At 39.7% G+C, this 16,049-nt stretch overlaps 1 protein-coding gene across 9 annotated transcripts in view; it reads left to right on the top strand.

The window, feature by feature from the left end:
* Positions 1-998: 998 nt before the first annotated feature.
* Positions 999-16,049, top strand: part of LOC117405863 (synaptojanin-1-like) — a 92,972-nt gene continuing 77,921 nt past the window's right edge. For all 9 annotated transcript variants that reach the window (XM_059029712.1, XM_059029713.1, XM_059029717.1 and 6 more), the window contains exons 1-2: positions 999-1,121; positions 1,804-1,957. In XM_059029712.1, the coding sequence (XP_058885695.1) occupies positions 1,837-1,957 (121 nt within the window). In that variant the 5' untranslated portion in view covers positions 999-1,121; positions 1,804-1,836. The remainder of the gene's footprint in view (positions 1,122-1,803; positions 1,958-16,049) is intronic.

Below are 16,049 nucleotides of genomic sequence, written 5' to 3'. Positions count from 1 at the left end.
CATATTTCAGTTGCCTGCTAGTCAAGTTAAGGCAGTGAGTTTTTGAATTGTTTTGTGCTTAGAGACTAAGACATTTACGTTCTGACTTTTCTGATTTCTGTTTATTTTTGTACTTAATAAAATACTATTAATTGAACATTCCTTGTGTCTGCGAGTGAATGTGTGTTTTCTAGTAAATCCTCGATCTTTGTAACACGTCAATTAAATATTGTTATTAAGAGAACTATTCAACCCAGATAAACATTAAGTTATCAATTACTGAATTATTCCTGCACTGCTTTTTAAAGGTCCAGAAGTGCTAACCAATTGTTTGAAATCAATTTCTTACCTCTTAATAGCTTTATTAACATTTAACATTTATTATGATAATTATTTGGTTATTCACATGTTTTCGTATGTAATGCAGGTTATACAAATACCCCAAATGCTACACTGTAGATACACTGTTGCATCCTGTTCCCTTTAGTCTGATGGTCATTTGTAAGGTTGAACTACAACAAGTGATAATCAGGAAGCAACAGCAAGTCTTTTCATCTACATTAGCATTGTAAAAGATATTCTACTCAAGATGATAATGTTTCTGGTGTTAATTAGGTAGGAAAATCGATTTCAATACATTTTGTATCGCTCTTTTATTCCAAAGTACAATTTTGCACTATTAAAAACAATTTAAGCATAATTTGAAGTGCTTAACTTAACCTTTATTCATTTTGTAATATGAACAGCCTAAATTGCACTTTGGAGTGGTGACAACAGAGATATGATACATTTGGCCTATTGTTTTGATTTCAGTGTTTTAGCATAATTTTCAAAACGTTTTGATATATGCAGGTTAAACTCATCTGTATTCTTGCTAATTGTTTTAGGTTGTAGCTTTGCACTAATGCAGAAGTCTGAAATCGTGCACTTGACTTGAGTCAAATTATTAGCTGTCACCTGTAAAGTATTTTATGATTTGCTGCCCTCTTGCGGAAAATGGTACTACCACTAAACGTCACTGACTTAATAACACGGAAAGGAACACTCAATGCGGACGTTGCGTCACGTACCAGTGGGAGCGGAACATTTTTGGGGTCGGAGTGATCTCTGACGGTTAAAACTGGTGGAGAAAAAATAAAAAGGTAAGACAGAGGGCTAAGCTAAATTGATTAGAAATGACAAAGCTTGTGAAAAATAACAATTGATGTCTCTGATTGTCAAATTGCTTCAGTTACATCTAAAATGGCAGATGTCATTTATTCAAATCGATGACAGTGAAGGAAGGAGACAAGGTGCAGAGACAGATCGCTAGCAGTAGCGAATACCTTAGATGAAGCTGGAAGACATGACAATATTTACAAATGAATGAGTAAATTAATCGTTTGAAAATATATTCTTGCAATACTTGATGTAGCCTACCGACCCATAATCTAGGTTATGCAATACTGCATTTGATAGCATTGTAAAAGATGGACGTTATTATTATTTTTTTATTGTAAATACAGTAGTTCATACTGTAGGCTACTATCATTAGCGAACTAATTTTAGAGTAACCGTTACAATTATCTTCCTTGCTACATTGTTACGTTACTTGTAACATTTCGCTGAAATGTATACAATAGAATTGCTTGCAACAAATAATATTTCTGTTATATGTCTTCTTATTGTTATTATTATTATTATTATTATTAGTAGTATAATGAGCTTTATTCAGACACAGAGTACGTAATCTAAATTTATTAAAAAACGCAATGTTTTTTTTTCACTTTTACAGTCTCAAATTGTTGAAATATTAAATGTTAAATCTTCCTTTTCTTATTTCAGCTCTCAGAGAATAAACTAAACAGAACCGCTGGAATGGCCTTCAGTAAGGGATATCGGATATATCATAAACTGGACCCTCCTTACAGCGTGATGGTGGAGACCAGAAATAAAGAGGAATGCTTGATGTTTGAATCTGGAGCAGTGGCTGTTCTCTGTAAGTACTGTTTTTAATTGCAGTATTGGTGATCACTTGACAGTTTGTGATTAATTGACCAGCACTGTGGTGTTTTTTTGTAGAAAAACACATTTATCAGAGTCCCCAATTTTGACTCAGTTGAGGCTGTATATCTCTGGCCACAGAGACACAGTGGGGATGCTTGTACATACAGCACTCTTCACAGTTTTACATATCTAGAAAACACATCATGCAATAGTGATGAATCTTGGTTTAGTACAAGTTTTTAAAAGTACCACAATCTAGAGTTATAAAGATGCCTGTCCTCCAGCCTATAACTAGCTTCTCACACTTACATGTTTATAAATATTTAGAGAAACATCTATCCCATTTTAAAGAAACATTGTCATTAGCTACAGTACATTCAGGCACGCTGTCATTAGCTACAGTACATTCAGGCACGCTGTCATTAGCTACAGTACATTCAGGCACGCTGTCATTAGCTACAGTACATTCAGGCACGCTGTCAGTAGCTACAGTACATTCAGGCATGCTGTCTAGCTACAGTACATTCAGGCATGCTGTCAGTAGCTACAGTACATTCAGGCACGCTGTCAGTAGCTACAGTGCATTCAGGCACGCTGTCATTAGCTACAATACATTCAGGCACGCTGTCATTAGCTACAGTACATTCAGGCATGCTGTCAGTAGCTACAGTACATTCAGGCACGCTGTCATTAGCTACAGTACATTCAGGCACGCTGTCATTAGCTACAGTACATTCAGGCACGCTGTCATTAGCTACAGTACATTCAGGCACGCTGTCATTAGCTACAGTACATTCAGGCACGCTGTCAGTAGCTACAGTACATTCAGGCACGCTGTCATTAGCTACAGTACATTCAGGCACGCTGTCATTAGCTACAGTACATTCAGGCACGCTGTCATTAGCTACAATACATTCAGGCACGCTGTCTGTGCCAGATTAAGAGATTGCAGCTGCTGACGTGATGATTTATTGTAAAGAATGGTCTATCTTATATTTAAACCACTGGACCACACAGCACTCCTGATTATTTATTTATTTATTTATTTATTTATTTATTTATTTATTTATTTATATATATATATATATATATATATATATATATATATATATATATATATATATATATATATATATATATATATATATATATAAAAATTTAACCCGAATAGCCTAACTGGGGTTCAAGGTTTTGTTTCCATTGGAGTTTTGTCTATTTATTTGCTATCATTAGACCGGACTACACTGTAAAATCTAATTAGTTGCCTTTACTTGAAAAAATCATGCAAACTCATTGCCTTGAAACAATCAAGTGAAGGAACTTAGTAGGCTCAAGGTAATATTACTTCAGATGATAAGTTTGAATAACTTTCCTATTCTGATTAACACCACACTTACTCAGTAAAGTCTACTAAAAAACACAAGTTCTGTTAACTAGCTTCTGACTCACTCTGTTAGTAATGATAACTCAAAACCATAAGCTCCATTAACTAGCCTCTGTCGAGTAAAAAGACTCCACTTTCTTCAGTTCTACTCACTTCACCATTTTAAGTTCTACTCACTCCATCATTTATTATTATTATTATTATTTATTTCTTAGCAGACGCCCTTATCCAGGGTGACTTACAATCGCAAGCAAATACAAAATACATTCAAGTGTTACAATACAAGTAATACAATAAGAGCAAGAAATACAATAATTTTTGTTCAAATGTGACAAACCACAATTCAATAATACAGCAGATAATAGTGATAGTTACATCAGGATATGATTAAATAGTGATAGTTACATCAGGATGTGATTAAATACAAAGTACTACAGGTTAAACACTTGGCAGATTACAGTATTCTGAAGTACAGGATTAAATGCAGTAAAATAGGGGGCAGATAAGAGCAAAATAAAGCACATTTGAATGAAGGGTGATAGTGTCCCAGGATACAAACAGAGGAGTTCTACAGGTGCTCTTTGAAGAGGTGAGTCTTAAGGAGGCGCCGGAATGTGGTCAGGGACTGGGCAGTCCTGACATCTGTAGGAAGGTCATTCCACCACTGCGGAGCAAGGGTGGAGAAGGAGCGGGCTCTGGAGGCAGGGGAGCGTAGCGGAGGTAGAGCCAGTCTTCTAGTGCAGGCGGAGCGGAGAGGTCGAGTGGGGGTGTAGGGAGAGATGAGGGTCTGGAGGTAGCTGGGTGCAGTCTGGTCAAGGCATCTGTAGGCGAGTACGAGAGTCTTGAACTGGATGCGAGCGGTGATCGGGAGCCAGTGGAGCGAGTGGAGTAGCGTGGGCGAAGCGAGGCAGAGAGAACACCAGGCGGGCAGCAGAGTTCTGGATGAGCTGGAGCGGACGGGTGGCGGACGCAGGGAGGCCAGCCAGGAGGGAGTTGCAGTAGTCTAGGCGGGAGAGTACCAGGGCCTGGACCAGGAGCTGGGTAGCATAGTTGGTGAGGAAGGGTCGGATTCTTCGGATGTTGCTCAGGAAGAATCGGCAAGTGCGTGCCGGAGTGGAGATGTGCTGGGAATAAGAGAGGCAGGGGTCCAGGGTGACTCCAAGGTTCTTAGCAGAGGAAGAGGGAGAGAGTGTGGTAGATTCCAGAGGAACAGAGATAGAGAGATCAGAGGAGGGGGAGGAGGAGGGAAAGAAAAGGAGGTCAGATTTAGAGAGGTTGAGTTTGAGGTGATGCGAGTGCATCCAGGAGGAAATAGCAGACAGACAGGTAGAGATACGGGAGGAGATGGTGGAGTCAGAGGTGGGGAAGGAGAGGAAAATCTGAGCATCATCAGCATAGAAATGGTATGAGAAACCATAGGATGCGATGAGGGGGCCCAGGGAGCGGGTATAGAGAGAGAACAGGAGAGGACCCAAGACTGACCCTTGGGGGACTCCTGTTAAGAGAGGGTGAGGTGTGGAGGTTGCTCCACGCCAGGTTACCTGGTAAGTGCGGTTGGAGAGGTAGGAGGAGAACCAGGTAGGAGGTAGGAGGAGAACCCATTTGTCATAATAACTTGATCAAACCATGCAAACTCATTGCCTTGAAATAACTGAGTGCATACTACTTGTAAAATTTAATTACCAGTACTACATAATACTGCCATTCCTACACAAGTAATTATTAGACATTGATTTACCTCTAAAATAAAGCATATCGTAAAACATTCAATATCAAACACTTGAAATTAAAACAGAGTTCCTGCAGGGAATCAAGAAAGAGATAGATTTGGTTTGATAACATTTAACAGTATATTTATTTTGCAAAGTTACATGTCCTTTGAATATTGAATAAGCAGGAAAAAAAAACACATTCAATGTTAATCAACAGATCATGAGTCGCCAAGTATTTCTATTTTCAAGCCTGCAAAGAAACAAATGAACTGATGGATTAGAACAAAAAAAACGCCAGGTTTCAAATCTTTTTGTAATGCTATTCACGTACAGTAAGTTATCTATTACTTGTTTGAAGGAGTAATGCCAAAATATGATCATAGAAACTACAAATAAAGTGCTATTGATATATAGAAAGATAAGTGCCACTAAGCAATTTAAGTACTAAATTGAAAAAGTAACTTGGTTCCTTCTCCTTTCAAATACAGTGGATTGCAACTGAAAAATAAAACAAAAAAAGACAGGTGTATTTAACCTGAAATCATGTGAAACACCTTAATTGCACCCAGGTGGACTCCATTCAACTAATTATGTGTCTTCTAAAGACAATTGGTTGCACCAGAGCTTATTTAGGTGTGTCATAGCAAAGGGGGTGAATACTTATGCAATCAATTATTTTCTGTTTTATATTTGTAATTAATTTAGAACAATTTGTAGATTTTATTTTTCAGTTTGACATTATGGACTTTTTTTGTTGATCGGTGGCAAAAACACCTAATTAAATCCAATTTAATTCCATGTTGTAACACAATAAAATGTGGAAAAGTCCAAGGGGGGTGAATACTTATGCAATCCACTGTATGTGTTTAACCTCAACTCAATATGGAGGTAAAGTGCCTGGTCTCTAAGATAATCTATATACAACAAGAAAACACATTTAGTAGAAACAGTAGAAAAAAGAAACATGTATTGGCACTAAAATAATGTCAGGTTTCAAACCTTTTTGTAACACTTAGCGAACAGGTTAACCATGCTTGTCACTTTCATGCCATTTTTCTTCTCAAAACAGGCTCTTTGAAAAGTGTGGAACTAAACCACTGCAGCAAGTAAAGTGCTGCTGGAAACTTTGCAAAAAATATCAACTTAAACTAACGTGAAAATATGACTTTTCATTCCAAAAAATTGTTGAGTTTGGACTCAGTAAATGTACATTTAAGTTGACAAAGGCATAGATTTGTCAAATGTCAAAGGAAGTATAAAAATGACAAAGGAAACCCCAAAACAAGAAACAATAACATGCTTTGAAGTCAGCACAAAATGTTCCTCCTTAGGCAAGTAGTTGGTTTTTCAGACTTTGCCGTTTCGGCTTTGGTTTTCTGTCCCAACTCCAGAATCACTTGTTGAATAAAGTTAAATGTGTTTTTCATGCAGTTGGGGTAATCCAGGTGTAGCGCATATGACAGCCCAAACAAGAGGCAAACTGCAAGCGGCAGGTCTCGAATATCATTCATTACGATACCTCCCTCTACAATGACTGTGGAGACGGAGTCAAGGTGCAGCATGTTCGAAGAGCTGTTTGGAGTATCTTCAGGGATGACAGTCAACAGTCCGACTGGAATGTGCGCAAAGTCCTCACTGCCATTGTAATCCTGCAATGAAACATTATAGCCATGAGAGGCCAATTAGGATAACATGAACAACACAGAAGCCGGTATTCTGATTGGGCACAGTGTCTTACGCCTTAAAAGCAGATTAAGCATGGACTATTTTAGACAGGCCAGGTCAATAAGACAATTTATATCCATTTGAGCGTAAATTTCACTTAATGAAGAGGAGGCTAGAGTCAGAAACACCCCAATACAAGAAACAACTGAACATGGCTGCAGTAAAAGCCTGGCAAAGCATCTGAAATGAAGATACCAAGAGTTGTCAGTGGGTTGCAGGCTCTTGCAGTTAATGCGTGCAAGGCATATGTGACCATTTAGTAAGATTTATAGAAAATTGGGGGGTGGAACACTGTAAGTGCTATTATTCCAAGTTGGTAAAACATATATACATAAGAATGCCATTAAATTAAAGGTGACATTTGGTACGTTTACCTCATATTCATCTTTTCATTGTAACTTCAAATTCCTTGCGTGTACAGCAAAAATATTTTAAAAAAATGTCACTCCACAGTCCCAATACTTTTGGACAGCACTGTAGTAGACAGAAGATGGGAGTTTACAGGTACTTACAAAGCATGTCCTGTAAAATTCACTGCAGTCATCACCCAGAAAGATGGGAATCCCTCGAAGAACAACCGAGCGTTTTGCATTTGCATCTGATGTCTAACAGGGAAGGAGAAAGAAACAAATGATTAGGGGCCAGACTTACAAGGCATAAGCAGCTGTGTACACATGTATATGTTATATTCAGAGGACAAACCATTTCAGCTGAAAAGTTATAACATGACAACTTTCCTGGTATGAACCGAGATAATTAGCTACCAAAAATGCAACATGAACACTGATGCAAATCTCTTTCAGTGAACTGTATGCGAACGTGCCCTTGAATGACTCACCCCTGAAATTTGCTCCAGTAACTCTGCTAACGTCCTCCCTACACTTCCTGTTTTGGACTTGAAGATGTGGATAAAACGTGGGGTGTAACGGTCCAGCACCTCAAAGAAGTCCCTCAGGAGGTTTTTACAGGCAATCCTATTGAATTCGGCAAACGCCTGAAATAGCAAGGAAAATATAAACAATAATATAGAGACCACCAAAAAATGTCAATATTTAATAAACGAGTTTATTACCAATACACACTCACCTGACTCAGTAAAAAGGGCCGGCCACCGCTCTACCATTTTCTGGACAGGAGGCCCCATCTCCACTATCTCTCGCCTGCGTAGCGGGAATGTTTGGTCCATCGTCTGTGAGATGAGAGTCCTATTGGGTTGCCTTTTTTCATTTCCTCAACAAGGGCCTCTCTATCCATTTCAAGGCTTGTTTCATCCTGCCCTTCTGGAAAATTTGGCAGAATTTGCTTCTGATCTCTTTGGTCTTTTAATGTTCTTGGTTGCGGATTCTCCCTCTGGGAAATATTTACCTCTTTTACCGCCATTAATTGCTACGTCCAGGCATCCTGCCTTTCAAAGTTTTGTCCGATAGTTGCCCATCTTGAATTTTAGGCTGTTCTTCCAGCCATACCATCCTGTGGGAGAGCCCGGTTCTTTGAGGCAGGGGTGCTTGTTGATCAGTACACCGAAGTCTTCATCCAGAGGATAAGCCTTAAAACTGTACATTGATTCAGCAAGCTTTTCAAGTATTGCATGCTTCATATCTCTTGATGGGACTATGAATGTCCCATCTTTCATATACGCCAGATTTCCCTCCCTAAGTCTGTACTCAATATCAACTGAGAAAATAGGGATCTTAAAAGTCTCAGGCCACTGATCTCTTCTTGGCAGTGGTGATGAGCTTCTGGTTGACAGAATCTCAGTATCGGACGTTCCGGGTGTTGATGTACCAGGTGTTGAAAGTGGGGTCAAATGAGGAATGAATTTCAAGGTAGCTTTTTCGGGCAAGTCCGATATGTCAGTGAGATTGCAAAGTTCATTGTTGAAGTCAGGATCTTCATATTATAGATTGAAGTTGTACAGCAACGCTAGCTTTTCCTTCAGCTGCACTTGCAATGCTTCAACGGAGTCTGGTTTCCCACTCAGTGTTAACTTCCGTATATCTTCCTCATTGATTACCACTCTCAATACAAGTCGTTGATCCATACTGAGGATTGGCTCTATAAAAAAATAAGAAAAAAAAACATATTTTAGGATTCCACCCCTTTCAATGACCATACCATGTTATTCAGCACAATATGTAACACTTCAGTGTAACAAGTAGTTTGCCTCTAACCATGTAGGCTGAGAGGGGGAAAATATCATTCAATTTAGACAGCTGGGTGACTGAGAGAGTGCTCACATGGCTGCTACAAAGCTGATAAGCTCGTAGATGCTCATTATACCATGAGGTCATGAGTCTGCAGACAAACATAACGTCAGTATTGAACACTACAATCTGTGCAATCTGTCTGAAATCTGGGAGCCCTGAGCATGAACCAACTGAAACGACCATATCTTCAGTGTATTTAACGCCATGTCATCATTTAGGCCTACAGGGATAGCATCATCAGGTTGGACATTTTCATTTACGAGAACAATATCTGAAACGATTTTAGACTTGAACTCCATTCTATCATGCATGCTATGCTCTTTACATTTATGAGCATTAAATGTTGAGTAAACATTGCTTTGAAAATTACAGCCTTGATAGGGGCAACAAACCATTTGCTGCAGCTTCAGATGTTTACACAAGTGGATGAAAAACTCAGCATCAGTACAAGGATCTACAAAGTCACAAAGCTGTCAGTGAAATGCTAATTTCATGGTTTTGATTGCTTGCCCAACATCTTGAGTGTGCCAAGTTGATAAGTGCACTTTAAGGGCATTAAAAGACTTAAATGTGCACAAGCATTCCTTATGTACACATGGGATTGGAGATATTTGGGTTTAGCTTCCGTGTTTTAATCTATAGTGCTTTAATAAGTGCCCTCTTTTCTCAGCACAAAATGTGCAGTACTTACATGCCCACTGCATTGGATGTTCTACTGCTTAATGTTTTCTTTCTGCAAGAAAAAAATATACAAAACAGGTTTAAAGACCTATGACAGGTCAAGTCTAAGCAATTACTGACTAAGGGTTTGATCTAGATCAAATGACCAGCTAAATCAATAATATTTACTAATTTAAAAGTATTGTGCAGGTGCTACAATAGTGCTTTAAAAAAAAGACTGATTTCTTCGTTCAGGAATTCTAATAGTCTGTTAAAAAAAAAAAAAATCAAGTAGAAAAGCCACAAACATGGGATAGCAACCCCTGTGATTACAGATTCCAAATTCAACATCAAAAACATTTAAATACACGTATTTAACTTACTGATTAAATAAACGTCTTTATTATTAAAATGTGGTAAGAAGTGGCTCTGGCTCATGCCTGCTTGTGTGGATTTTTCCGTTTGGCGCTGTTGTGTTGCAGTGACTTCTGGGAGTTGAAGTTTTGTACAGGCATGTTTTGTAGTTCCGGGTGCATGTTGTGGTTATGCTTATACGGTAAAACATCGTTTCGCCGCTTACTATGCCACAAAGTAACATCTTTTATTATTTTAAGTCTAGTACGTAGCAGAATGAATGTACTGTAATTAATCACTAATATGTGGACAATAGAAAAAATGTTATAAAAAAAAGCGTGTACTGATAAAAAAAAAAGTCTGCCGACATCAGTGACAATAGGCATACATTTTATCAATTTTATTGTAAGTTTAATAAAAACTTAAAAAGCAATATGTGTCTTAATATGCAATTTGGTACATAAGGTTGATCTTGTACTTCACGACAGATTACTACTTTGAAGTAATTTGTTCCGTGTTAGGGCGACATGCAAACCGATCATTAACTTAATAGGGGTTTTACTAGGCCTAACTTACATTACATCGGTTCATGTTTGCTCGTGTCCAACCCGACACCACCTCTCCGCCCGCCCGCCCGCCAATTTCGGGGTTGTGTTTTGATTTTAAATTTCTCGACTTACTCGAGCAAAGACAGTATGTTAACATTACTAAAATTAAACAATATTCTAATCAATCAACAGTGTTGCTTTCTTGGCACAAACATGCTTTTAACACGAAATAAAACATGTTTTAAAAGCAGAATCTGGCTAACATTAGCTTTCTAGAAGTATTCTCACTTGCTAACTATAGCCAAGAGGCTGGCTAGACAACGTTAACATCGTCATTATCATTATCGAGTTTCCGTTTCAAAATACAGTATGGGTTAAATTGCATTGCTAGAATCTTACCTCATTTCGAAAAGAATATTATAAGTTGCTACCGTAAGATAACTTAGCTGCCGAGCTTATGGCCTGACTTGCTATCAATATTAGCTAATGGTAGCAAAGTAAGAGCGTTATTCGTTCAAAATGAAATGTTGTTAAGCGAGTTGCTTGTCTGAAACTTATATTATGAAAATACCCTTCTCTCACACTAAACTACGCGGTGCATTTTAGACCATGATAAAAAAAAATACACTTCAAATACTTACATGACTGCAGGGTGACGGACAAAAGCAGGTAACTGGCAATTCAACAAAACATATTCTCCTTGCTACCGCCAAAAAGATCAGCACCGAGACAGCAAACCGCGCAAACCCAACGTTTTACCATCGACACAGGAGTCAAACTGCGCATGTACGGATTGAAAACGATTGCTCTTTCAATGACTTCGTTTTTTTTTAAGTTTGGTGGACTTAGTTGCAATGAGTGCAATGATGTTTTCTCTGCAAAAGTGCAGAGAAATTGATCTTAACAAGCAACACCTACATATTGTTAAAAATTGAGTAAAGTATACTTATATGTGATTAGGGATGTTTGTCAGCATTTACAGTGTAGCTGCAACTAGAATCTTACACTGTATGGTTTATTTATTGTAAGTATAAGCACTAATGATAGGAAATGTAATTTTTATTTTATCAGGTGAAGGAGAAAAGCTGCAGTGTTGCGCAATCCATGTTCTTTTTTTTTTACACCAAAATATAATTCCTGGGGCAATGTTTAACAAATTCTTCCATGTTAGCTCTGGTTCAGCCCAGGTAAGCAAAACAAACAAGGAGATGCTTTTTTTTTTTTTTTCTTTTGTTAAAATGTTTTGTATGTATACTGATATCCTTTTACAAGACACACCTGAAAGCTAATATTTTCAATTAGCTTTCAGGTGTGTCTTGTAAAAGGATATCTTTATACATAATATTTAAAGCCAAATGCTACTGAACTGAACAAAAACCCAGGGACAGAAAATATGTAAATATTTCTAGTGAAATGAGAATGAATTTTAAAATCGAGGAAGCATTGCGTGGATCTTGATGAGGAAGTTAACTCGCATCCCCTTTTTTCATTAAGCTCAATGTACATTATGTATGGGCTGTTGTACACCTATTTGAAACACAAATATGGCACATATATAATGTAGCCGATATATTCTTTCTAAAGGCATTTAAATACGTAATATGTAAATAATGGTTTCTGATTAAGAACCATTGATCATTTGTTTAGCATTTCGGTTAACTCCAGGGATACCCAGCAACTAGCAGGATCAATAAGAAATAAAATCCAACTCCATCTGTCATGACAGTCATTCACAGAAGGCTCCTACAGAGTGTTGAGCTTGTTTTAATATTAAAAAGTAATTAAAGCAAAACAACAAACCATAGAATTACAATTTTCTATTCTAAAGTGCCATGATATCTTACTGGCTAATCACAATTTACGCAACAAATTGGTAACCTACAGTATTGGAGTTAGGTCTAATAGCCTACAGTATTGGAAGAAATATGGAAACAAATGATTTACAGAACAGCTGCGGGTGGGGATTTTATTTCCTCACTCAGACTCCTTCCTTACTAGAAAGCTTGCAAAATATGCAAACGTTTTTAAGGACACCTCACAAATAGTATGCTACCCTGAAATATTCACATTTTTCTAGGAAAACAGTACCAGCGTTTCCATTAACTGGTTACAGACGGTTTTAAAAGCTAGTTGACGGGCTGAATGAGTGTGCCTCTAGTGCGCCTCTAGACTACGCCCTTTAAAGTAGTGTTCCGCAGTATATCGATACCTACGGTATATCATGATACCAAAATCCTACGATACCGAATATCGGGGTAAAATAAAAATATCAAAGTATCACGTTTTCTTTTTAGCTTTTAACACTGGAACGACCGGGTTCAGACGCATACCTAGAACAACCATGAGTGGTCAATTTGACCGGCGTATTAAACACAACATACATGTTGTAATAGAAATATTAGAAATATTATATTAGAAATACAGTAAGCCGTGCCTAAATGCTCCAGCAATTCATCTACCCGGGGCATGGGATAAGAGTCAAACTTCAATTTTTCATTGACTCTCTGTGACAAAGAGAGAGTGAATTCTTGTTTTAGATCTCCCTTCCGACCGGTGAGGGCACTGGGGAGGAGGAGCAGGCAGAGCCGCGGTGCGCAACGTCACAGACCCGGTCGGGAAGCGCGGTGGCAATCACGCATTGGCTGACGGCGGTTGCCCTCGCTGACCAATGGGGACGGGACGGGGCGTACAAAAGGGGGCGTGGCCCGGGGTTCTGTTCCTTCTGACAAGGTACAGTGCGTGTGTGAGAGAGAGAGAGAGAGACAGAGAGAAACTGAAACTAAAACTAACTAATAGAGTAACAGAGGAAGGGAATTAAAGGACGGGACGTTTTGTGGATTGGACTGTCCTGTTAACCCATCTACTCCTTGTCTCTTTAGAGCACTAACGGGACGCTCCGGGATTACGCTAGAGGAGCGACAACCCGGAAGTGCTGAGTTTTACTACCCCGTGTTTTTTACACCACACCATCGGTCCCCATGTGTGACAGGTTTGACCGATGGTGTGGTGTAAAATGACAGACTCCAGTCCAGTTTTACAATTTAAGCGCTTGGGTTTTTATTTCCCTTTGCCCCAAGCTACCAAAACACGCTCCAAACAAATAATAATAATAAATCAAATAAACAATAGGGAAGCCGGGATACACAACAATGTGTAACCCGACAAAATAACAAGAAACGGGGGTTGCAGTCCCAAAATAAACCAACACCAAAACAATAGTCCGCCTTCTTTGTGCAGTCCAAGCACGGGGAAAACACGGGGTAGTAAAACTCAGCACTTCCGGGTTGTCGCTCCTCTAGCGTAATCCCGGAGCGTCCCGTTAGTGCTCTAAAGAGACAAGGAGTAGATGGGTTAACAGGACAGTCCAATCCACAAAACGTCCCGTCCTTTAATTCCCTTCCTCTGTTACTCTATTAGTTAGTTTTAGTTTCAGTTTCTCTCTGTCTCTCTCTCTCTCTCTCACACACGCACTGTACCTTGTCAGAAGGAACAGAACCCCGGGCCACGCCCCCTTTTGTACGCCCCGTCCCGTCCCCATTGGTCAGCGAGGGCAACCGCCGTCAGCCAATGCGTGATTGCCACTGCGCTTCCCGACCGGGTCTGTGACGTTGCGCACCGCGGCTCTGCCTGCTCCTCCTCCCCAGTGCCCTCACCGGTCGGAAGGGAGATCTAAAACAAGAATTCACTCTCTCTTTGTCACACTCTCCTAAAGTCAATACAAAACAGTTGATCCATCCGGCTTATCCATTAAACCAATCAGACTATCCCATTCACTTTGGGACTCTTCTGCGCCTCTAACAAAGCCTGCTGTTGCAACCAGGGCTTCAGTAAGTTTACATGATAAGTGTTTTTCTGTCCGCCGTCCTGGCTGGCTGATCTCATAATCCATCGTCCCAACCCGACGCGTAACCTCAAAGGGTCCTTGCCACTTTGCCAGGAGTTTAGACTCATTGCTGGGTAACAATAAAATCACTTTATCACGGATGAAACTTGTGCAACCTGGTCACTTCATTATACTGGGTCTCCTGCAACTTGTCATGTGCCCATCAACCAATAGACTCCACACACTCCTCTCTAGCGGTCCCACTCTATCTACTCCAATATGCTCAAATGGAGCTTCCTCTAGTGGCAATGGCAGCAGTGGGGCCCGTGGGAGAGCTCTAGGGTTGACAAGTTGGCATTCTCTGCAGCAAAACGCCACACGTCCCCATCAAGCCCCAGCCAAAAGAACTGTGTTACAAGCCTTGATTTGGTTTTGTCCTGGCCCAAATGGCCAGACAGGGGAATAGCATGAGCCAGCTGCAACAAGTCATCCCTAAAAGGATTAGGAATGGGCAACTGATGATGCACTTCCCCAGTCTGTGTTAATTTATTAATCTGATACAGTAGATATCGATCAATCTTAAAGTGCAGGTACGTGGTGATGTTAAACACGAATGACTCGCAGTTGTGAGACATTCGGGTCTGAGGGCTCTTGTGTGGTGTTTTTTCCGAAAGGCACTAGCATCGGGCAGGAAGCCCAAATATGGCTTGTTTGCACTAGCAGGTGTTGTGTAGCTGTACGGAATAAGACACCAGCTCAGTAGAACGAAACCAACAAAGAGGAAGCATCGCTAAATGCTTTAAATGTTACATACTGGTGGTGGAAACTTGTGATGCTTGTGGCTTGGACCAAATCCATATTGAAGATCTGGTTCAAACTACTGCTTAACAGGGGCTGGTGTAGGTCATTCCAGTTCACTCACGTAGTACATGGCACGAAACTGGGAGGGGTAAAACAGAGTGCTGTCCCTTAATGATTAGAGTACAGAGGGAAGGAAGAGGGACAGCCCAGGACAGCTTGGGGTGGATTACAACAGTACTGGAAATGTATATAATCTGTTTACAGGCTGGACGAGTGGTCTGACGTCAGGCAGAAGCAGGAAGGGAAAAAATACTGACACCAGGGAGTACTGCAGTTAAAGGTGACGTTTGCCGTTTTATTTGCAAAACAAAAATAAATAAAATATTTAAACAAAAACACACTGTGTACTCGCAGAGCAAAATAAAAGGTTAAACAAAACAAATCTCGAACACAAAATAAATAAAACACAGGTCAGGCTGGGCTGTAGCCTTCACTGATCCTGTATCTTTTTAAACTCGTTTTTCTCTCTCGGTTCTCTCCACTCTCGCTCTCTCCGCTCCTACAACACCCACACCAAGTGCCGAGAGCTGCAGGCTTTTATAACAGGTGACCATCTCCCGATTAGCAACAAATTAAATCACCTAATTAATTCGGGAGATGGCCACTTTCTGCACGAGTTTTTCAATGGGGCTTCCCATCCACGCTACTAAATAATAACAAAATAAACAAACGGCTATGGCTTCAAATTACATAATAATAATAATAAGCCCCGCGGCGCTCGCCGTCATATAAATACAAAACAATAAAACAAACAAACAATACAAAATAACACAGGGGCGGAAGGGGACCCCGTTCTAAAATAAAATAAAC

The sequence above is a fragment of the Acipenser ruthenus genome, chromosome 9 (assembly GCF_902713425.1).
Source record: "Acipenser ruthenus chromosome 9, fAciRut3.2 maternal haplotype, whole genome shotgun sequence".
NCBI classification, from domain to species: Eukaryota; Metazoa; Chordata; class Actinopteri; order Acipenseriformes; family Acipenseridae; genus Acipenser; species Acipenser ruthenus.
This window is presented reverse-complemented; position numbering and strand designations above follow the sequence as displayed.